This window comes from Agelaius tricolor, unplaced genomic scaffold (assembly GCF_023055355.1).
Source record: "Agelaius tricolor isolate 1412-34295 unplaced genomic scaffold, bAgeTri1.0.p SCAF_15, whole genome shotgun sequence".
NCBI lineage: Eukaryota > Metazoa > Chordata > Aves > Passeriformes > Icteridae > Agelaius > Agelaius tricolor.
Genome location: NW_027269275.1, coordinates 18,121,273 through 18,148,564, shown reverse-complemented (window position 1 = coordinate 18,148,564; position 27,292 = coordinate 18,121,273). Strand labels below are relative to the sequence as shown.

Sequence of the window (27,292 nt, the reverse complement as noted above, 5' to 3'; positions counted from 1 at the left end):
GCACACTTAATTACAACAGCCAGCTAGGCTTTGCTTTCTGAGTGTTCAGCATACCTGGCAGTAATCAAGGAGCCAAAATGCTTTCTTTTCTTGTTTTGGACAGCCTGGTTTGGGAAGTGCATCCAACCACAGAGCTGGTGGTGGTGTCCTACAGCTGGATGTGGAGCTGTGGGATGGGAAAGGAGTGAGAGGAGTGAGCTGAGCTGCCACACACAGCTGGATGTGGGGCAGTGGGTTGGGAAAGGAGCCACAGGAATGGGCTGTGCTGCCATGGCCACACACAGCTGGATGTGGGGTTGGGAAATGGGTCACAGGAATGGGCTGTGCTGCCATGGCCACGCACAGCTGGATGTGGGGTTGGGAAATGGGTCACAGGAATGGGCTGTGCTGCCGGAGCCACACACAGCTGGATGTGGAGCTGTGGGTTGGGAAAGGAGTGAAAGGAATGAGTTGTGTGCCATACACAGCTGGATGTGGGGCAGTGGGTTGGGAAAGGAATCACAGGAGTGGGCTGTGCTGCCATACACAGCTGGATGTGGGGTTGGGAAATGGGTCAGAGGAGTGAACTGTGCTGCCATACACAGCTGGATGTGGGACAGTGGGTTGGGAAAGGAGTGAGAGGAATGAGTTGTGTGCCATACACAGCTGGATGTGGGACAGTGGGTTGGGAGAGGAGTGAGAGGAGTGAGTTGTGTGTCACACACAGCTGGATGTGGAGCTGTGTGTTGGGAAATGAGTGAGAGGAGTGAGTTGTGTGCCGTGCACAGCTGGATGTGGGGCTGTGGGTTGGGAAATGGGTCAGAGGAGTGGGCTGTGTTGCCCACACAGCTGGATGTGGGGCTGTGGTTGGGAAAGGAGTGAGAGGAGTGGGCTGTGCTGCCATGCACAGCTGGATGTGGGGCAGTGGGTTGGGAAAGGGGTGAAAGGAGTGGGCTGTGCTGCCCACACAGCTGGATGTGGGGCTGTGGGTTGGGAAAGGGGTGAAAGGAGTGGGCTGTGCTGCCCACACAGCTGGGCAGTGCTGGGCTGGAGTCTCTCAGTGCAGGAGCCACGGGAGCAGCCAAAGGGCAGCAGGAGGATGAGGAGAGTCCGGCTGGAGGTGAGGAGGTCGAGCCTCCCCAAAGCTTTGCAGCAGGAGCAGTGCCCCTTGCTTTGTTTCTGCAGGTGAGAAGGTTGCACTGAAGGCAGGGGGATTGCTCTGATTTCTGCTGCTGGGGAAAGGCCATGACTGGGCTGAGCTGTGCACAGTTCCCAGCAGTGTGCAGTGCAGAATGGGAGGTGTGAGATGAGACACAGGAGCGTTCAAAGGGCAGCACAAAACCTCCCCCAGCTGAAAGCCATCCAGCATTTTCTCTCTCTGTTAACATCACATTGCTTGTGGTTTAACTTTGTGCTGTTTCTCAGCATTGGTTTAGGACAACGAGCTCAGCTGGGACCAAAGGAGGTGACCCAGGTTTGCTGTGGCTTTCAGGTAATGGCTGACCTTCTGCCCAACTACAGCACAGGCTCCATGTGGGCTCTTTCATCCTCTACTTATTATGGACCACATGAAAAAACCCATTTAGATTCAGAGCCTGGAAAAGCATCAGCAATGGGCAGGGGCTGGAGGTGGGTCTCGGTGACAGAAAGCTGCTGGGGCTTGTGCTCAAATGTTTGCTTCAAGTGCTGCCCTCCCTCCCCAGCTTCCTCTATTCTCACAGGTATTGAAAGGCTATTTTCAGAGATATTCCACCTTTGTGTGGCTCTGTCACTTCAGATAACTTCCTAGAAGATCTGAAATAGAACCTGCAGGAATTTCAGCAAGGCAGCAGGCTTTAGCTTTACACTGGAACAAGAATTCCCTGGCAAGGAGGCACTTGTTCAGTTTTCTGTGTTGTTTGTGCAGTTTTTGTGCCTGGCTGCTCTCTCTAAGGGGGTGGTGGGTGACCAGGTGAGGCAGGAAGGAAATGCACAAAGATCCATGAGAGCTCCTGGCTGCAGTCCAGCCTGGGACAGCTGGTTTGGGTTTGGCTCAAGGCAACCTCTTCAATGGAAATGGGGCTTTAGACAGCAAATTATTGTTGTTACCTGAATATTCAGCTCTGCTTTTTGGTGAGCAAACCTTTTTTTTATGTGGTCAGACCATCCCTGGAGTGTCCAAGGCCAGGCTGGATAGGGCCCTGCTCTGGTGGAAGGTGTCCCTGATCTTTAGATAGTTCAAAATATGATTTTTAAGGTTCCTCCCAACCAAACCATCCCCTGTGATTCCATTTACCTCTCTAAGCTCATGATTCTCATTCTCAAACCACGTGAAGGCTGCAATTTTTCTCCTTCCTGAAGAACATGCTGAGGTTTCTGATGTTTAGCACAGGTGGTTCCATTCCTTTGCCAGTCTGGAGGCCGTTTTGTGGCCTCCATTCCTGAGGCAAGGTCTAGGTCCAGACAGAAGGTAAAAGCCCATACATCCTTTATTTGAGCATTTCACAAATAAATTACAAGTTTCTTTGCAACCACATCATAAATCAAAATGTTTATTTACACCTCAGAAACAGCAAGCGATTCAGCAACTAGGGCCCAAAGGAATGATTAACTGGAAAAGCAGCTGAATTAAGCATCTTGAAAATCAAACAAAATGTTTTCCTCCTTGTTTGGACTGTTAAAAATGAAAAAAAAAAATGTTGGTGGTAACTTCAAGGGACAGAGGTTGTTTGGGGTAGGTGTGGTTTTGCAGGAGGGTTCTGGCTGAAATGGCAGGAACAACACAACCCATTTGTGCTGAGTTCCCACCTCAGCCCCCCAGACACGGATCCATTCCTCATTCCACACCTCAGGGGGTGTGTGCACATCCAAACACCCAGCCTGGCTCTACACTGCATTTATTTCACCCCAAGCCTCAGAGTGCACTCGCTTGCTGATGCAGAGGAGGAGTGCAGTGCTCAAGGCTGGATGAAGCTTTCCCAAGCAGCTGTCCCACTGGAAGCTCAGGAATGTCCCACATTGAAAGCTCAGGAATGAGGAATTCTGGCTCTAAACCCTTCCCTTTGCACTCCTGTGACCTGCTGATCCACAGACAACTGAAAATGAGTCAGAAAACAACGATGCATGTCTTCAACTGATGCAATTGTGGTACGAGGGGACAGCTCAGGGTGGCAGAAATACAACAGGAGAGTTGAGATAAGCCTGGGGTTTGGTGTGTGGGCTTTTTGCCCCTTTTATTTGCTTTAAATCAGACTGGTTCAGTACATGCAGCCCATGCTGTCCCTTATCTCATGAATTCCTCCCTAACTGAGGGAATTAAACTGCTTATTCCAAGTCTCCCGTGTTGTATCCACCTCCTTCCACCTGCATATATATAATATATATATTTATATGTGTATATCTCTATATATCTACATATATACACACATAGCAGTTGTGCAACTGGAAACCCTCCTCTGGGAGTGGGGGAGTGCATCCATCCCACTGGGACAGCCCCGAGCAGCTGCAGTGTCCTGGTGTGAGGCAGGACAGGGCACTCAGGGCCTCGTGTGCTTTCAAGCCTCAGCTCTGTCTGCTCTGAAGAGAATATCCATCATGTTCATTCCTAATGTGCACTGCTGAAGGGCACAGAGTTAACTGAAAGGAAGCAACTGCTGTTTTATTTTCCTTTGTGTTAGCATTGGGCTGGCTCTCTCTCAGACAACAGAGTTTCTAGAGATGCAAAAAAGGCAAGACAGGAGCAGAGTTTTGCTTTAGACTTGGTGGTCTCAAGCCAATGTGACTTTAATATAATTATTATTTTTTTTTAATTAAATAAGACATGTCTAAACCTATTCCAAAAGCAACTTAGCCTTTAGAGCAAGTGATGTAAGATTATTTGTGTACAGAATCCTGCTCCGAGTGGATTAGTAACATTTGAGAGGAAAATTGGCAGCTTTCTCAGTGTTTCAGACAAGAGGCCTTTGCAAAGGAAAGACCATAGTTGTCAATATAGTAGATGTCTTTTTCTAGTGATAAGGCATTTAGGATAGGGCCCTACAAGCTGCTTGTAAGTCCATAATTTAATAAATGAGGTTTGTATTATAGTAATCTAAAAAATGACTATGCAAGAGAGTGGAACAAATCGTTTGACCCCATCCATTTCAAATAAAGGTTAAACCAAATGGTTCTGACAGCTCCAGGTGCTCAGTGCAGGCACCTGTGGGTGGCTGGATGTGACAAACCCCAGGCTTCTGCTAAGGTGTGAGCACTCAGCAATCCTGTGACAAACATTGCAGCCCCACTGTTCACAGCCAGCAGCAAGAAGCAAGAGGTGGGGAGGGAGAATTCCACCTAAAAATGATGAACTGAGCCTCAGTTCTGCTGATGGAGCTGCTGTTTGACTCCAGCAGTGTAAAGGTGATGAGAGCAGGGCTCAGGGACGGTGCTGCCAGCGTTCCACCCTCACCTCCACATCCTCCTCCACACCCAGCAGGAAATTCAGCTCTTTTTCCTTATTTTTACTCTCCAGACCTACAGCTACTGAGCAACGTGGACATTAATAAATGCACACAGGCACAGTGGAAAAGCACACACAAGGAGCACAGACCAGGGTTCAATTAGCAAGCACACCAAAAATGAGACCTTTCCCTTGCTAATAAACCCCTCTCACTGATTGCTACTCCCAATTTTTGTTTCAACAGCACAGAGCCTTTTCAAGTGAAATGATTTTAACAAGTAAAAAGTAAGTTTGTGCCTGTTACAAAATGATAATCAACAAGTTCACTGCCTTTCCAAATTTAGACAGCATTTATGAACCTACAAACACAGACTGAAATAACTGTTGGTGGGGCTAAAACAGCTGGGTAGGAATAAGGGGTGTGCTATAAAAACAGCAACCTTGAATTAATGCTGAATCAATTAATTAGGCTGAACTAATGTTAAACAGAATCAACTATTAGAAAATAATACAACCAATTTTGTAAATCTTCTGCTTTTTCATTGTATTGTAGGAAAATGGATAAATCACTGTTGTCCCTTTGTTCCAGGAAATGGACACTGGCTTTTTGAGCCAGAGGTGACACCCTTTGTTCAGGTAGGAAAATTCAGATCCTGCTGTGGTTCCTCACTCGTGTCACACCATGAACGTGCCACAGTCTGTGTTAAATGGGGCAAACATGAACATGGCAGCTTCATCTTCTCCTGGCATGGCTGGGATGGGCTCCCTGGGGACACTTGGGAAAGGCTGGGAGGCAGAAACAACGGGAAAATGGGAATGGAGGCTTGGATGCAGCTCGGCTCAGAGCTTCAGCCAGGCTCTGAGCCCTCTGCACATCAAAATCCTGCAGTGGATCCAAGAAGAAAGATCCTTTCCTTGGGCACAGGGTGTAGGAAGAGTCTTCCCCTTGCTGGTGGAGCTCCAGGCAGAAGAGTTTTCTCTTTGCTCCTCTCTTTGGCTGCCCTTGGGATGATTCACCAAACGCTCTGTGAGCCTGGGTTTAAAGCAGGGAAGGGCAGATTTTTCTGGCATTTGACAGAAATGACACCAAAGTCAAGAGAGGTGGGTTTGGCTGGGTGGAGAGAGGAAAAAAGCAAGTAGAAAAGAGTATTTGTGGGGCAGGGTAATATAATTTCTTTTATTCAAGATAGAGGTTTTGTAGCTCAAAGCACAGGGTGCAGAATATCTTTGGGTGCATTCATTGAACATACACGTTGGAATTCCAGAGGTGCCATACAGTAGATAAATTGTTCCTTTTGGAAAAAAATTTGCTTGAAAATAATATCTATTTTTATTTTTATTTATTTATTTTTTTTTAATAAAAAAGATGTGATTGTTGATGGCAAAGCAGCAGGTGGGGTCCATACAAGGCATGGGCAGGGAGAGAGGACCAGGAGTGTGCCCATGTCGAGGGTTGGGGTCAGGCACTTCCCTGCTGGGATGCCTGGAGCTGCCAAAGCCACCCCTGGGGTCCCCAGTGACCTTCAAGTGCCACTTGGGTGACACAAGAGATTTCACTTGGCCAGGACTGCAGGAGTTAAGCTGGAAGAGAAAGCCTGGTCTGAAGGCAGCTCATATCTTATCAACAAATCTACAACGTTAGGAAAGCTCACAACACAAACTCATTTTTCCTCTGTCTGTTGTTATTACTCCTTTTGATTAAAAAAAAAAAAAAAGGAAGAAAGAAAAAAAACCAAAAAACCTGTTTCATATTTGGTATAATACAGGAAGTCAGAGAAAAGCTATTGTACAGCAAATTTTAACCACCAACACACATTTAATATCTAGTGTAGCATTATGGGAAACTAAATGTATGTCTGGACTTATTTTTAATGCTTCCAAAAATCTTTACTATTGGAACATAGATGTGGGGTGGAAGGTATGCTCATACTCTCACTGTGGTAAGGATGCCATCGAGTATGACCCATAATTACTGTAAAAATGCCAACTAAAGAGTGCAGCTGCAAAGTTCTATTGCATAAGGAAGCTTTCTTGTTTAAACTTTAAATAAGCAAGTTTATTAAAATATTCTAAGACACTTACCTTACCCTAGTTACTGCCAAGCTCTAATAAAAGCCACAGTCTGTCACTAGTATACTTTTTGTGTTAATTTTATAAAAATTTGGTGTGAGCTTTGATGGATCATTTACAGTTTATTAACAAGATGATCATCTTCATACAGTTAGAAGGATTCTTTTTTTTTGTTGTTGTTTTTTGACCTTACATGCTCACAGAATAAAAAAGGATCCATATTCATAGAGAACAAACACCCTTTTTTCCCCTGTCTGCAAACAGGTGTGCTAAGTTTACACGCACAAAGAAATGCTCTCGTTACTCTTAACTGGCAACTGTGTGTACATGTGTATGTATGTATATATATATCCAAAAGGATGGATTGGTGTGGCTGTGAGGGTTTTTATAGAACAGGGCCCCTGTGCTGCTGCTGGCCCCGAGGCTGAGGCAGAGATCAGGGCTCTGGCAAGCTCTGAGCGTTGGGCTCAGCTTCTCACCTGCAGAGCTGATAAAAACATTTTGTCACCTGCCCCAGCCAACATTTCAGCCCTTTGGCCTCTCAAATCAGGCAGAGCTGCTCACACCTGGCTGCTCCTCCTGCATCCCCAGCTCCCTCTGGGGCAGGGAGAGCAGTCCAGAGCAGGAACAAGCCCTGGGGATTTGCATTTCTCCTTTGCTGACCCTGAGGTACGAGAAGGGCCGCGGGCTCTCTGCTGCTCTGGACAGCAAACACAGCAGGTTTAGCCATGCTGGGACAGCTCCCATTCATCTGTGGCTGTGGTGGTGTTGTTCTTCTGCTCCCTCCCTTCTCTCACCCTCCAGATGAACATTTTATAAAAGCTAAACCTGTGGTATAACTCTTCTCTCTATATAAATATATATATATACATACACTCATACATATACAAATACTAACCCACAGACAAAATATTTTCTGAACAGTTGAATAGCAACAAGTCAACAGATAGAAAAAAAATGGAGTCAATCTGGTTTCGTGGTGTTTTTTTTTTTTTTTCTTTTTTTTCTGCTCACCCCAAGGTGGGTGGGGGTTTGGATGTCATGGTCTGTTAACATTCAGAGTAAATTTTGAGTAAACCTTGTGTCCTGCAGGAGGAATCCAGGGCCAAAGGGCGGAGGGGTGGAGGCTGTCGAACACCAAGGTACAGTTGGACAGATTGAGTGAGATTGCAAACTAAACTGGAGCAACTGAGGCCGAGGAGTGAAGAACAGTCCTTGTAAACTGCAATCTTCAGGGCTGATGGGTTTTTTTCCTTTCTTCTCGTTGCCATGGCAACTCTGTAGGACAGCTTCAAATGGCAGAATTCTTACAGACCTAAAGGAGGAGATGGGGGTGAGTATTGCCATGCAAATCACAGGATCTTTATGTGTTTGGGGTTTTTTTTTCCCCCTCAGTCAAATCACTGGTTGGGTGCATGAACATTGCCAGTAGTTAAATGTTGATTATTTGGGTCCAGAGACAATTAAAGTGAGTGCAGAAATCTCCAAGAGGAAAGCCCGAAATGTCATGGGGGGCAGTCAGAGACCTCTGTGGTGCAATTCTGGAAGATGTGGTGGGAGGATAAATCCTGAGCCAGGACCTGATTCCCCACCTTGGGCACCTCCATCAGTTCCATTTGTGCCCAAGGAAATGCCAGCCCCTCCCTCCCTGCACACCCTGACAAGCAAAGAGCAAACAAACAAAATTCTTTTAAAAATTAACACTCTAATAGAGCTTTAGAGTTTGTGAATAAAGGGAATAAAAGGCCTGGTGCATCATATTAATGTTGCTACAGAAATATGAGAGTTTTATGTGGTGTTTCTATTAAATGAAGTGAATGTGGGGCTTGAATTCTGTTTTAGATGGACACCCTGATAATACCAAGGCAGTAAAGGAATTCAGAAAGGAGAGTTCAGGAGCAAATCTAACATCAGCTATAGCTCACACTCAGCCTATAAAACCAAGGGAAAGACTCAGTCAGCAAATGTTTTTCTAATGTTTATTGCATCTGTACACTTCAAAGATTGTAATATTGCAATATTGATAGTTTTGTCACCACCACAGAAATGTAATGGTCAATGTTAGATGCTGGTTTGCGCCCTTTAAAAAATTTTAATGATCTGTTTGCCTTTTAGGGCAAATCAAATTTAATTTAATTATTGATAAGGCTGTTTTGTTTTATCTGTTTCTTTCTTGTTATCCTTTGAACTGATGTCAATATTGAATTCTGCAGCAAGCAGGCACCTGGATGCCAACAGCTGCCTGGCCCCTTCCCTGCAGTGCTTCACTTCTGGTAAACAAAGGTAAATAAAGCAAATTAAGTGTAAGAAATCCACAGAGGTGCTGGTGGATGGGGCTCACTGAAGGGAGAAGTTTAACTGAGATTTCCAAACAGGACAAAATCTGGAATTGCTTGGCCATGTGGCTTTTTATCCTGCTGCTGAAAGAAAAGGTCTGGCCACAAAACCAGGATCCAGACTCACATATAGGAGATTTATGGTCATGACTGCCAAAGTCTGGATATATTTGGATTAGGGATGCCAGCTAGAACTAAATTCTCATAAACAACCTGATCTCCTGGGTGGTGAAAAGAAAGAATTTGAGACTCTGGTCTCACAGACAACCTGAAAAATAGCATTTCCAGATCCCAATGAAGCTCAGTGTCATTAAAGGGGATTTGTTTAATGCTGGCTCAAAGGAGCTGACACTGGTCTGGGACTGATGGAACTGCTCTGAATCCTTAGGAGATCCTTGGGGGTCTTCCTGCTCAGGACAGGCACTTGGACATGATGAATGAGCAGCAGCTGGGGTGCTGAGTTTCTGTGCAATGCACGGGCTGAGACGTCACCAGAGAAATCTGTCAGCACAAAATTCATAAATTCCCCACCAACTGGAGCAGCCACTGAGCTGCTCCACCAACAGCCTGCAAATAAAGGGCAGGGTTTGGTGATTTATGTGCACACCTGAAGAAAAGCTTGTATATTTTACATTATATTGACAGGCATAATGAATGTGTGTGAGCCTTTCATACACATTGTGGGATGTACAGAAACCAGTTAATCTTTAATTATGACTCTTTCTCCTTTGCTGTTTTTGTATCTATTGAAGGCCAGTTTGTCTCTCACAAGGAATTTTGGACCCTCCCTGTTACCCCAGCTGCCTCTGCAGGCACCACCCCATTCCTGGCTCCTTTCACCTCAAAGCTCTACAAGCCCTGCCCAGATTTTCTTTCACTGAAATTTCTCCTCAACTCCATCCTTTCTTGCCTTTGATCCATTCAATCACATGCCTGAAAATGAAGTTCCCTTGGCTCCTGGCACTGAGGCTCCTGGGACTATCTCCTCCTGTAATTTTACCACGATTTCTCTAATCACTTTCCCAGCCTCTCCTTTGGTCTCGTTCCTCCAATTTATTCCTTTAGGAAACCTTTTTCCCCCCCACTTTGGTTTCTTCCCCTTCCCAGTGCCACCATCCTTTCCTGCCCAGCACTGACATTGTTGCTGACAGTTCAGAGCTCTTACTCTCTTCTCCCACTTTTCCATTTAGTCTAAAATGTCAGCCTCTAGCTCTGATAACTTTTGGATGTTTTCCTGGCAGCTCTGCACAGCTACAACTCAGCTCTTAAACCTTCCCCCTGGAGCACTCCCTCCTTTGATTGCCCAGGACAACACCATCATCCTGCCTCTTGTTCAGGCCTGAAAGCACAAACAAACCAGAGGAGGTTTTTGTCATGGAATCTCCTTTCTAGCTCTGTACATTTAGGTTATGTCAATCCAGAGGCTTCTCTCTCACAGGTTGTCCCAAAGGGCTTTTTGTAGCCATTCAAAGAGCCAAATCCCCTACCCAGGCTCTCACTTAGCAGGTTTGCAGCATCTTCTGTGAGCCCTTGACAAATTGAGCTGCTGTGTGCTCATCCCCTGCCAGCCTTGTGCTCTACCGAGCATTTTCCTGCTCTGCCACTTTGACAAAACCTCTGTGGCTGTGCCTCCTTCACTGCCTCTTTCCCCCTGCGCATCCCTGGATTTTCCCTGCAGAAATTCCCTGGTTTTCCTCTCATTCACAGCCTGTGGTGACAACTTCCCCTGAGGTGTGTTCAGAGAAACCTGGGCCCCTTCCACAGGAAGCTGTGTCCCAACATCTCCTGACACTTCCACAAACTCTTGGCACTGGCAGAGGGTGCCAAGACTACTCTGAATTCAGCTGAGCCTTGTGTTAAAAGAATTATCCCAAACACAGCCATTAATGGTGATTGAGTAGAAAGAAGGGCTTTTTCCATCTCATTTTCCATGTCATGAACTGTGCACTTAGACCTACACCCCCACAAAGTATAATAATTTTTATTGAATAATAATTATTTATTGTTGAGTAGAAAAGTAGAAAATTTTGCACAGGTGGATTATTTAAAGGAATGGTTTTTGCCTCTGGAAATCAGATTCAACACTCAAAATCATGGTCTGTAACGTTTCAGTAGACAACTTTTGGTAAGTAAGAATATGCAAGATCAAATCTATCTTGGGTCTTTCTGTTGCACACAAAATTGATTGGAAATTGTTCTGTCCTAGAGAGCATCAGTCTTTTATTTTCTGTGGTTAATAACAAGTGTCAGTTACAAATTTACTTTCTACAAAGAGTCTGATAAGGTCATGTAAGGTGTTAATTGGCCAAACATCCTGGCCAGTAACTCCCTTAACACAAAATCTACAGGAATCAAGGATAACCAAAGTATTGCTTGGAAAATTTAATGTTTATCCTCAACCAAGGATAACCAAAGCATTGCCTGGAAAATTTAATGTTTATCCTCAATCAAGGATAACCAAAGTATTGCCTAGAAAATTTAATGTTTATCCTCAACCAAGGATAACCAAAGTATTGCCTAGAAAATTTAATGTTTATCCTCAATCAAGGATAACCAAAGTATTGCCTGTAAAATTTAATGTTTATCCTCAACCAAGGATAACCAAAGTATTGCCTAGAAAATTTAATGTTTATTCCCAATCAAGGATAACCAAAGTATTGCCTGGAAAACTCAACCTGAAAGTGAGGAAATCCACTGAAACCAACACAGCTGCTCTGTTATAAACTCACTGGGGAGATCTGAGCCTCTGGTCCATGTTTAAAATCTCTCTGTTCTCCCAGTTGGATTTCCAGTGTTCATTGTTGTTTCCTGTGTAGGAATTGCAGTTTTCTTGTTGGCTTTTCTTTTTATTTATTGTCCCCATAAAGAAGGAACAAATGAAAGTTCCAGAAATGCTCACACACAGCCAAATTTTAGAATCTACTTCATATTTGAGCCCCAGCTCACCTGGTGACTTTTCCACTCACTTTGATGGGATTGCATTGGTTTTTAGGTTTTTTTTTGAACCCGTTATTATGTATTTTATAGCACAGATAATTTATAGTTTGCAGCTGGCAATAGCTCATAAAATATATTAGTATTTAAGGAATATTGTGAGCATAAAATGTGCAAATAATGCGTGCAGGGAGCACATTTGCTGATCAATGAGAACTATTTCTTTTAAGAACTTAATTCCCTGGTAAGCCTGTGCCTGGCAGGTTTAGATCTGCACACTAATGATAATTAGGCCTAGTAATTATTTTATTTTCTTTCTATCAGCTCTGCCTCCATATCTGGCCTCAGCACTCAGGAATTATTACCCACCCTGTGTTGTTTTAGATGTGATTTGACAGAAATTACCTACAACGAGTGATTTGCTGCCCAAAGCACTCAAGCCACAAAGGTGGGGAGGGAATTTTTTCTCTTATTTTGTCCCTTCCACCTTTTCCTGTGGGTATCCAGGGATTCACAGCAGCACTAAGTGAGCACAGCTGTAGGGAATGTATTTCTCCAGAAATCTCTCTCATTTCAGTCTCTAATGTGATCTTCACCAATTTTATCTCACAGTTCTCCTCTGCTCTTCTCCCTCTGATACTTGAGAGACATTCAGCCTTGTTCCTTCTGAGATAACAGTGAGATAGCAGAGAATTCACAGAGTGACTAGGCTGGGAGAGATCCTTAAAGATCCATAGCAGTGAGAAAGGCAGGGTTACTGCCACGTGTTTCTGAATTATTGCATTTCTGTCAATGGGCTCAGATAGGAAAGCACAGCACCCTCTCAGCAGCAGCTGGTGGCTGTTGGCATCAGGAAGAAGGGGAGGTCTGGAAGTGAAGATTTTCTTCTGCTGGACAAATCCTGTGAGAGTCTGTCTGGAGCTAATGTACTAATAGCATCCATAAAAATAATTATACTTTGGGGATATAGGTTTAAGTGCACAGTTCAGGGTAGGGAGACTCATGGCATAGAAAATTAGATGGAAAAAACCCTTATTTCTCCTCAACCAAGGTCTGCTGGCTGTATTTGAAGTTGATGATGGTGGTCAACTCCACAGGAAAGCCCTGCATTAGAGTTTCAAAAGCTGATTTGGTTTGAAAAGGTGCAATTTATCTAATTTAGCCCAAGTTCCTAATGCTGGCTTCTTCAAAGGCTGCAGAGACATCTCCCTGCCTCTGTCACACTGGGCTAACTCAGGGTTTACTCCTCGTGGTCAGCCACACAACAGAGGAAAATGGAGGGAAAAATACAAAGAATTTAAGGCAAAGATTTAATGATCTGCATTCCAGGGAAGAAGCAACTGGTGGGATGTAAATTCATTCCCTGAGGTTCAGGCTGCCAAGAGCTCACATTCCAGCAGAGCCTTTCCCTCCAGCCACCAGTGGGGCTTGCAGAACTTCTGATCCCAGAAATGTTCTGGTGCCCCCCAGCTTTCCCTGCTGCAGCCAGAGCTCTCTCTGAACATATTCACATTACATCAGGGACTCAATCCCTTGCTTCTTTTAAAGACACAGGTCTAAGCAGAGTAATTAACAGCCTTTGGAAGATGTGCTCTTTATGAGACCAAGCTCACCCTCTATTTCACAGACTCTGCTTCTACACTGCAGTTAAAACCTCATAAAAATTAAAGGCGTTTAAGTTTCTTGCTGACCCTCTGTACAGGAATGAGCTTTACCCAAAATGCATTCATCCTTTAATTCCCATTAAAATAGGAGAGTTAACACAGCTGGAGTTTGGAGTTCAGCTCATGCATGCTCCATTTCTTTCAATTACCCTTTCATCAGAAATATTACATTAATCTGGCATAATTAAAAGTCTACATTACATCATGGACTTTATTGAAACCTCAGTAATGCTAAAGAGGTAACAAAAATGATAGAAGAGATCAGCACTGTGCTACTGATTGGGCAGCTAATCAACATCCAGGTACTTCTTTCCTGGATTTACCATCTAGGAAAGGTCATTAATTAGAGGCACAGTTATTAGTTTAGCCTGGATGTAGAATTTTGAAAAATATAAATTATTTTCATGTGCATCACTTGTTGATCTGTCACTGGGAAGTTTCAACTGCAGAAGTTTCACAGTGGGCCTATAAATCATTATAAATTTCCCCCAAAATCTCATTGAATTTGAAGGACTGTTCCCAAACAGATACCCTGTGTTTTCATTCCTGCAATTAAGAAATTTGGGGTTAATATCAGCCAGAACAAACTGCTGATCTCACTGGCCACAACACCCTGGGGAAAAGTTTATAAAGACTCCAAAAGCAAATGAGTTTATCCTGAAAATCTGCAGCTCATAGCATCACACACAATTGGTTTCTCATTTAAGTGAGAAATTATTTGACATTATGCTGTTAAGGATGGGAGAAGCACTGTGTGAAATGAGAGGCTCATAATTGCCCTCAGAGCTTGGGGGGCTCTCCTAAATCAGTGCCAGGGTTGGACTGCAGGAGCTGAAACTCTGCCAGGGGCTCTGCAATCAGCCCAGAGGGGCAGGGAGGGCCAAAGGTGCCAGCCCCAGCTGCCAGCGGGCACAGGGGACACAGTCCCCCTGCTGAGGTCCTTGCACCCGTGGGACACCAGCATTAGCAGCTCCCACACTGCTAATCTATTATAATGATATTCATTACAATAGATTCATTCTTATTACATTAATTTATATAATTCATATCTATAAATATATATATTTATATAGAAATAGATAGTAATATTAATATATAACTGTAATAATATAATATAATATAATATAATATAATATAATAATATATAACAATATATAATGATATATAATGATATAATAAACTAGAATATATATAATTAATATACAATGTATATTAATATATTAATATTAATTATATAATCTATAATATTATTTATATTTATATTTATATTTATATTTATATTTATATTTATATTTATATATTGATTTATTAGAATTTTTTATTAGGAGACTGCAGTGGCAGACCCAAAGCAGGGCTGGAGGGAGCCAAAGTTCTCTTTCTTCTGACCCTGGCAAGGGCTCTGCTGAATTCTTGTCTGTGCCTGCCCTCCTCCCCATCAGGTACTCACACACACTCCCTGTGCAATGAGCTCTTCCTAAGTGAATAAAATAAACATTTTCTGAAAGAAATGTTGGTCAGATGAAGCAAAATTCCGACTCTCCTTGCTTAGAAATTCAGAGCCATGTGCTTCCCTAGGTTTATCAAATAAAAACCATCTTCTAATACAATTCCTGTTCTCCAGGGAGGTGAAGAATCTCACTGGGAGATGGGGAGTTTTAAGGTAGAAAAGCCAAGATGTACTCCATTATTATTTTTTTAAAAATTGATGTGAATTTCAGTTGGATACTTTGTCAAAGCAGTGTTGCCTTCATTGGAGCAATAGGGAATAAATGCTTCCTTCATTTTTCAGTTCTGTCAAAACTAAACAGTTGCAGAGGTGGCTGCCTGCAGCCTGCAAGGATATTTCCCCATGCTCTAATCTGATAAATGGAATGGAATGGTTGAAAATATTCAACAAGTGAAATGAATAAGTACAGTTTGGAAATAGCAGCACTGAACAAGTCTGCTGATTTTTTTTTTTTCATAGGGATGCTGAAAATGAAATGCATCAGCTGTAGCAGGGAGCCAACCTTTTAAAGGGCTGGAAGCTGCTCAGGCACTCAGATCTCATCTCCCACAGCAGCACAGCACAGGTTACCAGCAGTTTTAAATAAGCAGAACATGAACAATCCAGGCACATTCAGATCTGTGGGTACAAACTCAACCCAGCTTGAAATCCTAAATTAATCATCTGAAGAAATTCTTGTTGAGTAAGAATAAAAACGAGAGTGAAGGATTATGCTTAGAAGCCACAGAAAAGGAAAAAAGAAACAAACTAGAAAATCAGCCAGGTGTTGGTATCAACCTGCTCACTTCAAATCTTTTGAAGAACTGCTCCTAAAAGTGGTGCTTACCTAACCACCAACTAATGACCTATCCCAATTAATTATATTGATAAAGTGAGGTTTTAAGTCCTCATCTAAAATACTCCAAACATTAATGGTCCTTTAAAGGGCTTTGAAAGTATCCACTGGGTATTGCAGAAGCAAAGGCAGCAGCATCAAACCTTCAGGCACCACAAATCTCCTCCTAATCTTTAATATCCTGCCCAAATCTGAACACAAAGCTGTTTACACTGAGTTATTTGGATGCTATAAAGGGGAAATATAGGAAAGGAATAGGAAAAACAGTTATGGGGAAAATAGCCAAGGACAGACATGGTGAAAAGAAACAAACATCTCACAATGTGTAGTGACCATCAATGGCAGAAAAAAATACTTCAGCTGGTCATGTATTCGGTGCCAGTTTTTAATCATAGGCCACTCCAGAGCAATCCTGACCATAACCATCTGAAATTCAATATTTATGTGGCTTTAAGAAGCTGTTCAGAGAAGAAACACAAAACACTATGTACCAACAATTACTGCGAAGTACCGTTGAGAAAATGGAAACATAAAAACATTCCCTTGAATTCCCAGCACTAAATGGGCTCTCAAACCAATCTCTGAATGTCCAGGCCATGGCTCCAGAGTGACCAGCAGCAATAACACTGCAGCTCTTGGGGAAGGAGCTGCATTTGCTCCCTTCTGCATTCCAAACACACATCTCCTAAACTGCCCCCTCTACTCTCCTGCAACGCCTGTGGATGGCTCCAAATGTGTGGAAAATGCCATTTCCCACCTAAGTGACTCCATCAAATGCAGTGTTATTAAGCACATTTCAATATGCTGATGGGTAATTTGGGGGCATTTCTATTTGTCTTGTCTGGTGTGCAAACATCCTGTCCCCAGTTATGGACATCCATATGGATTTCTGGGCCATTTCAAGCCCCATTAATTTTAGGTGGGCTCCCAAACTGCACAATATGTTGCAGGATTGGAAAAAACCTGCAGTGAAATCAGAAGAATGGGCACAGCTCTGTGTTAAAATTGAGATTCAAATCAAGGCTGGCTCAAATTGAAGCAACCCCTTAACCCCAAACCATCCTTTCCTTTGAAATCAAACCAGATCTTTAAGGGCACAAATAAAAATGGTGTTTTTCTCATGCAGGCACTTGAGAGAGCATCTATTTCAGTGATATTTAGCTGCAAAAATAATAACATTAATGTGGACCAAAGCATCTGTCAAAAAGGCAGTGAGTGATAGTGGATATTGCTGCTGTTGTTTGGTTTAGGATGTGAGATTTACATCACTGGAACTCACTAAATATCAGCAATTTCCAATTACTTGGAGGGCAAATTTTAAGTGATATTTTAGGTACCTACATGGTGGTGCTCTAGCACAAGAATGCAACTCAAATTAGAGCAGTGCAAAAAAAAAAAAATCCAAACAACCACCTCAATAAAGCACCTTTCACAGCAAAACTCTACAATTTTAATAGTTTTTGCAATTTTAGCCAAAATAGGGATATTTGATTTCTCAGAAATGGGAAAATGTATCTTGGAAACTTCCTTAGTATTTTTAATTAAACTGATCTTTTTCTTTTAAACTTATTTAAAAATAAACTGCTCTGAAAAGAAGAAAATTGCTGTAGAAGATTAAAAGGTGCTAAGACAACCTAAAATATAAAAAGAAAACAACCAAACCCAACCAACAAAACAAAGAAACAAACAAGAAGTGTTGGTTTTAGCAAATTCACCTATTGGGAACCCTTCCTCTGGAACTGGATGGAACAGGGATGAACTTCTTCCTTTTTTTCTTGGGAAAACCCAAAAATTCTACAGGGAAAACCCAACTGTTGAGCCCTGAAGGAAAGAAAAAAGCAACCTGGCTGTTTAAAACTCAGCCAAGAAATTCAAAATAAAGGCTGAAAAGTGGGAATGTGCAGGTAACAAATCTGCAGAGGGAAGGGAAAGAGCAGTGACCTTAAAGGTCTGTTCCATTTGAAACCTGCTCTGATTTGTCTCATTCTGGTGCCTTTCAGGAATGCTCTGTTTCCCTTTTCAGCCATTTGATGTTGCTGCACAAATAACACGGGGTAAACAAGAGATACAGGGGCTGCTGTGGCTTTGAAAAATGAGCTGGGTGAGAGATAACACTGCAGGATTAACTCTGCCTGTCCAGCTCCATGGAAATTCAAACTCACCAGTCCCATATAACTGAATTTTTTACATTTTTGCCTTTTTTTTTTTTTTTTTTTTTTTTTTGTAGTGGTTTAATAATAAACACATCATTTTCAAGGGATAAAAAAAAAAACAAAAACAAACTATATTTTCTCTATTGGCCCTGTATGTTTATTTGTCAAATCAGAAAAAACCCAATATAGTGAGGGACAGCCAACACCAAATAGGAAAAGTTTGTGGAAATTACTGGGAAATAAAATTCAGGGGTATCTCTAAGGCTTTTTTGTAACCTCTGTGCCAGTCTCTGTTTTTCAAACACACCTGAGGCCTTTCACCCTGACTTTAACAAATTAATTGCAATGTAGACACCTCTAGCTTATTTAATTTCTTTAAGGCAGCGTTTCCCCCCTCGTCTGGCACGTCACTTTCTGTTCAGAATAATGGAGCTCTTCACTTATTTCAGCTCAACTTGCAGCTTTGTAGTCCACTGGCCAGGTGAACAAAATAAAAGCTTCTCATTCATGGTTGATAGTCAAAAAAGATAAAACATTGGGTTTTTTCAACATGAGGTTCAGATCCCAGTCTTTTTATAACAGGGAAATCTAAGTAAAATATTAGTGACACAACTATTGTGCCTTTTATTCCCTTCATTGCACACATTTGAATCCAACGTGGTCTTTTATGTTGGTAGAATATAAAAGAAGATATGAAATGCAATTACCATTCTATGATTATGCAATTAAGTGAAATAGTTATTATAAAATCAAAAGCCCAGAATTCAAATACCCCTTTAAATACTAATAATAATATAAATAATTTGTAATAGATCTAAAGCTTAGTTCTGCCAGCCAGAGTGGTTCTTCCTCAGTGTCCCACAGGGCCTGGGGGCAGATTTTGTGCACAAATATGCACAAATTTGTCTGGCTTGTTTTGCTGTGCCATCCCTCACCCTTGTGGGATGTTGTGGCTGCTCTCTCTCTGAGGACATTGAGGAGCCTTCCAGGGGGAGCCTGTTTGCAGTTCTGGTGGTGGTGAGGATCCCTTTTAGCTGAGTTCTGGGCAGGGCTGGGTTGGCTGTGTCCCTTGGAAGCTCTGCAGCGCTCAGGGCCCATCTCAGAGCAGCCCCACTCATGCTCAGACACATTTCCTCTTTCCCCACTCCCTCCCTCCCTCCCTCCCTCCAGGACCTGATTGCTGCAGCTCCCTCCCTGACCAGGAACCCAGCATGGTTTTTTCATGGTTTTTTCCCCCCTCAATCTGAACTACTAAAGATCTGAATTTTGGCTGAACATTTGGTCCTGTCTTGTCTCCAGCAGTGGCAAGGAAAAGCTGACACCACGCGAAGTCTCACCTTAAACACAGAGTCTGCTTTAATGACAAGTGACAATATTCTTTCCAATATTTGTCACCATTACCTGTTGTAACTTTGGAAACTCCTCTGCCTGTCCACTCTCCACCATTCCAGCTTGACCTCAGTAAAATTAGGTTAAATACAAAGCATGCAGAGATGCTCCTTTTCCCAATCAACTTTGTTTTCATCATCTTTTAATCCCACCACATTGTTTTGTTGTGCAAATCTGCCCATATATTTTGGCATCTCATATTTTCTATTTCTGGCTGCCAGGAACTCCTAATTTTTTCTTGTTGCAGCTCTATCTACCTTCCCAGGGGCTTCTGGGCAAGTGTGCAGTCTGTATCCCATTATCCCTCAATATAGTGAGCACAGTAGGATGTCTCCAGAATGGGAGGAACTGCTGGGTTTTGCATCCATTTCAGTTTTAATCAGGCTCTTCACTTGTGTGCTCAGACACTTCAGAAATCTGCCACATCTGACTTCTTTCATGATTTACTGAGGAGGCACATATTCTAAGTATAGCTAATAATTGCACCATTTAAATGATAATACCAAGATGTTTTCTACAGGAGAGAAATTCATGCAGGGCTCTTTCACCACGAGCAGCTCTTTCAGAGGGCTATCTATCCTCACACCAGATGTCAAATACAAAGAGAAATACTTTGGCATGAGTTACAAAGTTCATTTGACTGAAGGATTTACCTCCCAGGAACAAGAGCCTCATAAAATACAAACACTGGGAGCAAAGTCAGCCACGTAAGGGCTTTTGCTAAAATTAAACCCATAACTTGCCACTAGAAATGGGACGTTTCATCTGTTCAATAAGCACTAAAGTTCTCTTTGTTTTTATGGCATCATAATCTTTGATTACTCTGATAAATATTTGGACTATACAAAACATTGCAATGGAGCTAATCACAGTTATAAAAAATCTGTGTGTGGAAATGAGTTGGGAACGGGGCGATTGCAGCACATTTCAGAGGAGTTCAAACACAGAACCACATTATTTTAACTGGCTCCCAGCCCCGTTCCTTTCTGTCTCTGTGCAGTGCACACCTGAGGAAAATGCTCAGGGGAGTTGTGGTGTTTGCTGGCTTTGCACAGGCAGGGTTGGGAACAGTTCCAGAGGTGGAATGACAGCCATGGAATAGCCTTGGGCTGCCCTTGGGGTGTATTCCACCCACAGCTGAGCTGGACAGGACCTGCAGCCAAAAAGAGCAACTCAAAAAGTGCTTTCCAATACTTAAAACTGGCTTTATAATTCAAATGATTTGGCTTCTTGGTGGGGGCTGTAAAGAATCAACATGAACATGGCAACTTCCCAAAGTGCAAAGCCTTTCTCTACCCCTTTGTATCCTGAGCAGATGAATTAATGTAAATCAAGTTCAAGTGCAAATCACATCAGATAAGAAAGTAATTCCAGTGGTGAAAGTCACGCCTAGTGTAGCAGCAGCAACATTTATGAAGTGGCAACAAGAATATATTTGAATCAATGGGCTGCACATTTATATCCCTGCTGCAATGGTGTCACACCCTGTCAAATATTTTTAACATATTGCCCCTAACAGCTGAAGTTTGCATTTGGTTCCAGGAGACTGAGCCCAGCCCAGCTGAACCAGAGCCAAAACAGATCCTTTAGATGCCACTGATTGAGACTAAGAACAGGAATTTGCACTTAGCATTTATATAGTCCTTTTCATCTTCAAAGAGCACCACAAACATCAGCTGGTAGCAGCTCACAACGACCTTCACGCCAAGCTTTTGGGATAAAAGGAGAAGCAAACAGGGCAGGATGTGTGCTCAGGCACACACCAAGCCTCAGGTGTGGGAGGGATCTCTGCCTCGACCTCCCCCCTGCCCCATGGCACATTTATCTCATGGGGAATCCCAGGCCTTTCACCATGGCTCAGGTTTTAATTCACTTTACAAATGTATTCTGTTGATAGAAGATGAAGGTAACAGTCCTTAAATAACAGATTTGCTGCCATAGTTGTAGGACACAGCTATTCCTTTGAAACAGAGAGGAATTCAGAACTAACACTGCCTCAAAAAGTTTGCTGGCAGCTGTCACAGGACTACCCAGGGACATGTCCTGTTTAAATTCTGGATTCCATGGCTTTGAATTCCTACTTTTGGGTCATTCCGGGATTTTTTTCCCCATTTCCAATTCAAGTTAGGAATTTTGTAAATCTCATTTGGAAAGCTTTCTCAGAAACAGCAGAAATTCCTTTTAGCTGTCAGTTTTCTCTGCCCTCCAAGCCAGCCTGGCCATTTGATTACCAGCTCTGGGTGGTTCTAAGCCCAGAATCTCAAATAAGTTCCTCGTGTTCCAGTCACTTGCACATTTTATGTGGAGGAACAGATTGAAGCAGACAGGCCTCGTTTTCCTGGTGACCCAGAACAGCCATTGTTACAGGAACACCTTTAATCTCCTCTTTCTGGGCTTGAATTGAATTCAAATGGGGAGAGATGAAAGCAAGCACTGCACAAATCTGCTACTACAGCTGGTACTTCTCACTTTATCATATGTTAGCTCTGATTCCCTTTGATTCCTCTTAAAATTATTGCTTCTATTTCTTAATTTGACAATCAGACATCCATTTATATGTTTTTTTTTGACTATGAAAAAGCCCCACACCCCCCACCTTTCTCACAGCTATTCCCTCATGGGAAAAGAACCCAAAAATTCCAGCATTATGATATCAATGTGTGAATTTCTCTCCTCCCTTGGAGGGTTTTCTGATGCAGAGTGTCAATGAGCAGGAAAACAACACTTCATGACTTAGAGCTCAGCAAAAGACTTACAAAATAAACTGAGGAGTGAAAGGAGGATTAGGGTCAGGCTGATGTGGAGAGCATCACTTGCACTGCAGTCCATTTTGGATTTCTTGCAGGTACACACTTGTAACCTCAGTTCTGTGGTGTTGGTCAGAGGAGGTTTCCCAGAATCTGTCACTGAGATGGGGATGTTGTAATTGGCCTTTTTCAGGTTCTGCAGCAGGATGACCTGGGCATGGGTATCTGCAAAGGATGAGGGGACAATTATCCAAATGTGGGTGAAGGAGTGTGCAAGCAACATCAGACACGGCAGTTAGTCATGGAAATCAGGAAGAAAATGAGAATACTCAAGGAAAAATAACAAAATGAATGATTTGGAGGGAAGAGACAGTACTGAAATTCTTTCATGGGCTGAAATCTAATTACAAACTTATTCCAAACCCCACCAAAAGAAAGACTTGTAAGAACCCCTTTTATTTAAATACATGATTTGGTCTGTAAATTATTGGCAGAAGTTGCCTGTGCAAGCTAATATACTATTGAAATGCATATATTGAGGGCAAGTCACCTCAAAAATGACAAGAAGAGATAAAAAATTTACTTGCCAAAGGAAAAATCACCCTTCTTGCTGGGAAGTACAGGGAAAACTGCTGAAGCACTTCCTCAATTTCCCAGGGAAGGGAAGGGAAGGGAAGGGAAGGGAAGGGAAGGGAAGGGAAGGGAAGGGAAGGGAAGGGAAGGGAAGGGAAGGGAAGGGAAGGGAAGGCCCTTCCAAAGCCAGGGATCTGCTCCACCTGGGGAACTGAGGCCACAGCAGCTCTTGGCACCCAGTGGGGGTGATAATTCTGTCAGGGTGTGACACTGGGGTGGTTTGATGTTTGGAGAATAGCCAAAAAAACAGCTCCTCCCCTTTGTCCTGCAGCCAGTACAGCCATCACATCCATCCCTAGGTTTTTCTAAGGCTGTGACATGAACTAAAGGACTGGAGAGTGGCAGAGAATAAAACATTCCAGAAAAGAAACAAGAATAACCTACATTGTGAAGAAAAGTTGTACTTTGTGCCCACAATTTGACACACAAACCTTCTGCAATCTCATGATCCTCTTACCAATTGTGCAAGGTCCCAGTGCATTGGGAGATTTTATTTGTGAAGGGTTTAAATACTTAAAATTAGGAAGTTTTTCAATTACATTGCTAAAGCCCATGCAAAACTTCCATGCTGTCCTACAGCAAAGCCTTGTACAAAACAATTGTGTGCCATGAGATGCAATAATCTTCACAAAATTATCCATTATTAATAGCCCCTGATTAATGCAAAATAGAGGGAAGAAAATTCAGCCAATACAAGAGATTAATGAAAAACCCAGAGAGGAAAGTTCAGCCAACACAAGAAAAAGTTTCAGGTTTCAGAACTGGTGTCCCACAGGTCCAGCAGCCCCAGCACAGGGTTCTTTAGGTAGATCCATCCTACACAACTTTCATGCAAAACCCCTCCTAAATTCCCCCAGTGCCTCAGGGGGAGTGCCCTGGGAGGGAGGAGTGGGAAGAATAAATACACAAAAAACCAATACAAACAAATACAATAAATACACAAAAATCCAAGTTCCAGCCTTACTGTTAAGCCTGTTGATTCTCCACAACTTTTCTGGGCCAGATTGCTTGCTGAGCTCAAATTTGAATGGATCTGTGTTGGGATGAAGGTCTTTGTCTGATGCTCCTAGAACCACTACCCTGAGATCTTTTGCATCATCACAGACTTTTGCCAGCGTTGGATAAAGGGATGGGACATTGTCATTGACATCCTCCAAGGTGATGTGCAAAGTTCCTGTGCCCGTAGCAGGAGGGTTACCTAGAGGAAAAAAAAACAAACATCTGTTTATTAAATCACATTTCCATAAACTCTTGCTCCTATTTGCACCTGCAGGCTTGCAAAGGGAAATAATTTTTTATTGTTCTTACCTCTTTTATATGGAAATTATTGCTTAAAAAACCTGATGAGTCACCCTTGTAAATTCATTGCTGATTTTCAGAATGAAGCCTGTCTGATTCTCTACAGTATGGAAATTTATTCTAAGGAAACCTCTGGGAGAGGAATATTTTGAAGTTAAAATGAGAGTAGGACATGAATAGATATCTGGAACAGAATCTGTTCATCAGCACATACTGAGAGAAACATACTGGGAACCATCCCCCAGACAGCACAGTGTTCAAAGAATGAAGAATAAGAGGAGTGAGAGGAAAAGGAGGCAGGAATCGGGTTCTGAGCTGGGTGCCCAGAAGCAGAGCAGGACCAGATCATCCCTGCCAGCCCTGAGGGCCCCGTGCAGCTCTGTCAGCAGCACTGAACCTGCCAGAGGCAGCTCTGGGACACGAGGTGGGTCATTCACCCTGGCCTAGCAGTGCTCTCAAACCTCCCAGAGCGGTTTGCCAGCCTGACCCGAGTGCCAGCTGCAGGGGCGAGCCTGGTGCTCACTCACCACTGCAGGGCTCAGCGCCAGGGCTGTGGGGGACAAAGCAGCCCTGGTGGCACTGGGGGAGCTGGGGAGGCAGGGTTGGCCTGCTGGGAGCAGCACCTCAGTGCCAGGGCTGAGCCAGGAGCTGGCAGGTGGCAGTAACCTGCAGAGCTGAGCCTGGCTGAGCCACTCACACGCTGCCTGCGGCTCCTCTGGCACCCCATCAAAATCACCTCCGAGGGTTCTGAGTGCACGTTTTGTCCTTTGCTGTGACTGGCACTGAAATGTTGCACTCATGGGTTGTTTATTCCTTTTTTTATTTCTGGTTTAGCACGGGGAAGTGTGATCCCTGCACTTCCCTGAGCAGAACAGTCTTACAAGGTGTGAGCTCTACAGAACTCTACTCACAAGGTAAAAATGCAGCTGTATCTCCTTCTTTATAAGGTTTTATAAGGATAAACTGTTAAATTATGAAATTACTCCCATATAATTTATATTTTTAACCTAATAACTAACTACTTGTGACTCATAATGTGGACTTTTTTATTTAAACTATTTAAACCTATGAGGAAGAAGGTGAAGAAGAAGGTAAAGAAGAAGGATGTCTCTACTTTACAACTTCTATTTTGTTTTATAACTATTATTATATTCTAAAGCTTTAAACTCAAAGTTTTCTACTATGTGACATTACGCACTTCCATTCAAACTACACACTCATAACAGTTCTATTGTTTAATTGTGGAATTTCTTTCTGGTTTCAGGTCGAATGCAGGGTGGGGTCAGTGTCCATCAGTACAGAAATTCTCAGTGACCAGGGTTCCCACATAAACCTTCCCCAGATGGGCTCAGGGGGCTGCAGCTCACCTGTACAGCACCAGGACAAGGTGCCAGAGCATTTCCAGCTCAGCCCTGCAAGAGGGGCCCTTCAGCACCACCCACAGCAGCCCAGTAACCCAGGCCTCCGAAAGGAAACTTATCTACAACACAATGAAATAAACTGAATTATTGCTGTGCTGGAGAGCATCCCCGGGCAGAAGCAAGTACCCCGTGGTGTGGATCTGATGAACTGCTGCCTGCAGCAGAATGCAATTAGTCCTTTCAATAACAAATGTTCCTAATGGTGACACTTCATCTGTTTCCTGCGAGCAGAAATGCATCACAAAGGCTGAACGTTCATCCTTCTCCAGCCCTGCCCTCCCTTCCCATCTCACGCTTTGCCATCAGAAGGGTTAGGCTTGAGTTCTTTTTAATGAAAAAGAAACTATTTTTCACTTTTTATTGGACTAATTGAATTTACAGAAAGACTCCCATCCGTTTTTTGTTCTTGATATATTATTAAGTAAAGTCATACGGCAGAATGGATGAAAAGACATTCTGGTATTTGAAATATGATCATAAAAGCCAGCCTTTCATGCACTTAATTAAACTGCTGTCTTTAATTTTGAATGCATTATTTCCACACTGGACTGATAATGTCTTATGCACTGCCCTTCTTATCTTTCTCTGAAGTCAGTGATATTAAAATCTGCCTTTTGAAATGAAGAAGCCAACAGCTTTATGGATGTCCTGCTACTTTGTCACACACAGATATGGCTGTGTTCTCCCTGCTGTGCAAATGTTTCACTCTTTGTATGGTTCAGGGGCTGGGCAAATATTACACACCAAAAAAAAATGGAGTGAAAGGAAATTGCTTCTGTCCATTTCAATGACTTATTCTCTGCTTGGTTTATTTATAATGATTTAAACAAAAAATCTTTCGTTGATTTATGAAGACCTCCAAAAGAAAAGCAAGCAAATGTCAGGGTCATAAACTGGAGCTTGTTAACACACGTCATAAAAATGTAACACGAAATGAATCAAACAAAAATGGCCACAACTCATCCATTGGGAATATGTGACTTTCATAAATTTGATGGCATTATGCTGTTGAAATAATTCAAAATCCCATGATCCCCAGACGCCTTTGATTTTGAAAGGAAAGTTACCCATAGAATATTTTAATTCTGAAGTAAAACTGTTAATTTGCATTGTCAAACCTTGTGGCTGAGAGCAGAATTAATGAGCAGAGCAAGACCTAAAGGGTCCAACAGTCCTGGGGAGAAGCTTTTTCAGTGAGCTGTGATCCCAATTGCCACTGAGCAGAACTGGCCATCCCTCCTGAGGATGAACATTTAAATATTTGGGTGCCCTTAGAGCCCTTGGGGACAGAGAGAATTCCAAACTCCCCGAAGTGGCACATCTGGGATGTACCCTGGGCATCACAGGAGTGAAACAGCATCGCTTCTTTGGGTGAAAGCTGCTAAAAAGAGGCTGAAGGATGGAGAATTTCACAGTAAAGCAAAGTGGAAACTTGGTGGTGAACTGAGTCTCCAATGCAAGGGGCTGTTACCAGGAAATGTGGATTTTAAATTGGATTTTAGTGCTGCCAGCATAAATGACCATGTTGCTACCACCAGTTGAAAAAAGTAGTTTGAAAATAAGTGTTATAGAAAAAGATACTTTGTGCCCTCTTAATGCTTGACTCTTAATGAAAAGCTGCACAGAATAATATCAGAACTAACAAAGCCCCACAAATGACACGCTGCTCCTCCAACAAGAACAGTGCTTCTCATGCTTCCTAGGGATGCTGCTCTGAGCATCTAAACACAAATCTCTGTCTCATCCCTCACACTGGGGTTTTTTCCCCTCCATATGCTGCTTTTCTGCTCAGAGAATCTGTGTGTGCTCGGAGCTTTGGCAGGGACCCCGTGCAGGCAGCCCCGTGCTCAGCGTGAGCTCCACTCATGGCTCAGCCACAGCAAACGGGACCAGGAGAGGGGAGGACAC

The 27,292-nt window shown here is 43.0% G+C and overlaps 1 protein-coding gene and 1 long non-coding RNA gene across 3 annotated transcripts in view; one reads left to right on the top strand and one right to left on the bottom strand.

Moving 5' to 3' along the window:
- Nucleotides 1-7,443: 7,443 nt before the first annotated feature.
- CDH13 (cadherin 13) overlaps nucleotides 7,444-27,292 on the bottom strand; it is a 443,692-nt gene continuing 423,843 nt past the window's right edge. Inside the window, exons 12-14 of one of the 2 annotated variants that reach the window (XM_071440761.1) lie at nucleotides 23,629-23,862; nucleotides 22,041-22,256; nucleotides 7,444-7,781 (exon numbers count right to left, since the gene is read on the bottom strand). In XM_071440761.1, coding sequence (XP_071296862.1) covers nucleotides 7,774-7,781; nucleotides 22,041-22,256; nucleotides 23,629-23,862 — 458 coding nt within the window. In that variant the 3' untranslated portion in view covers nucleotides 7,444-7,773. Of the gene's footprint in view, nucleotides 7,782-22,017; nucleotides 22,257-23,628; nucleotides 23,863-27,292 lie in introns of those variants that run through there. The other variant, XM_071440760.1, reaches the window with a different exon arrangement.
- On the top strand, nucleotides 7,662-22,397 carry LOC139596448 (uncharacterized). Its single transcript, XR_011681319.1, has 3 exons — nucleotides 7,662-7,799; nucleotides 8,680-8,749; nucleotides 22,225-22,397. It is a non-coding gene; the product is annotated as an uncharacterized lncRNA (long non-coding RNA).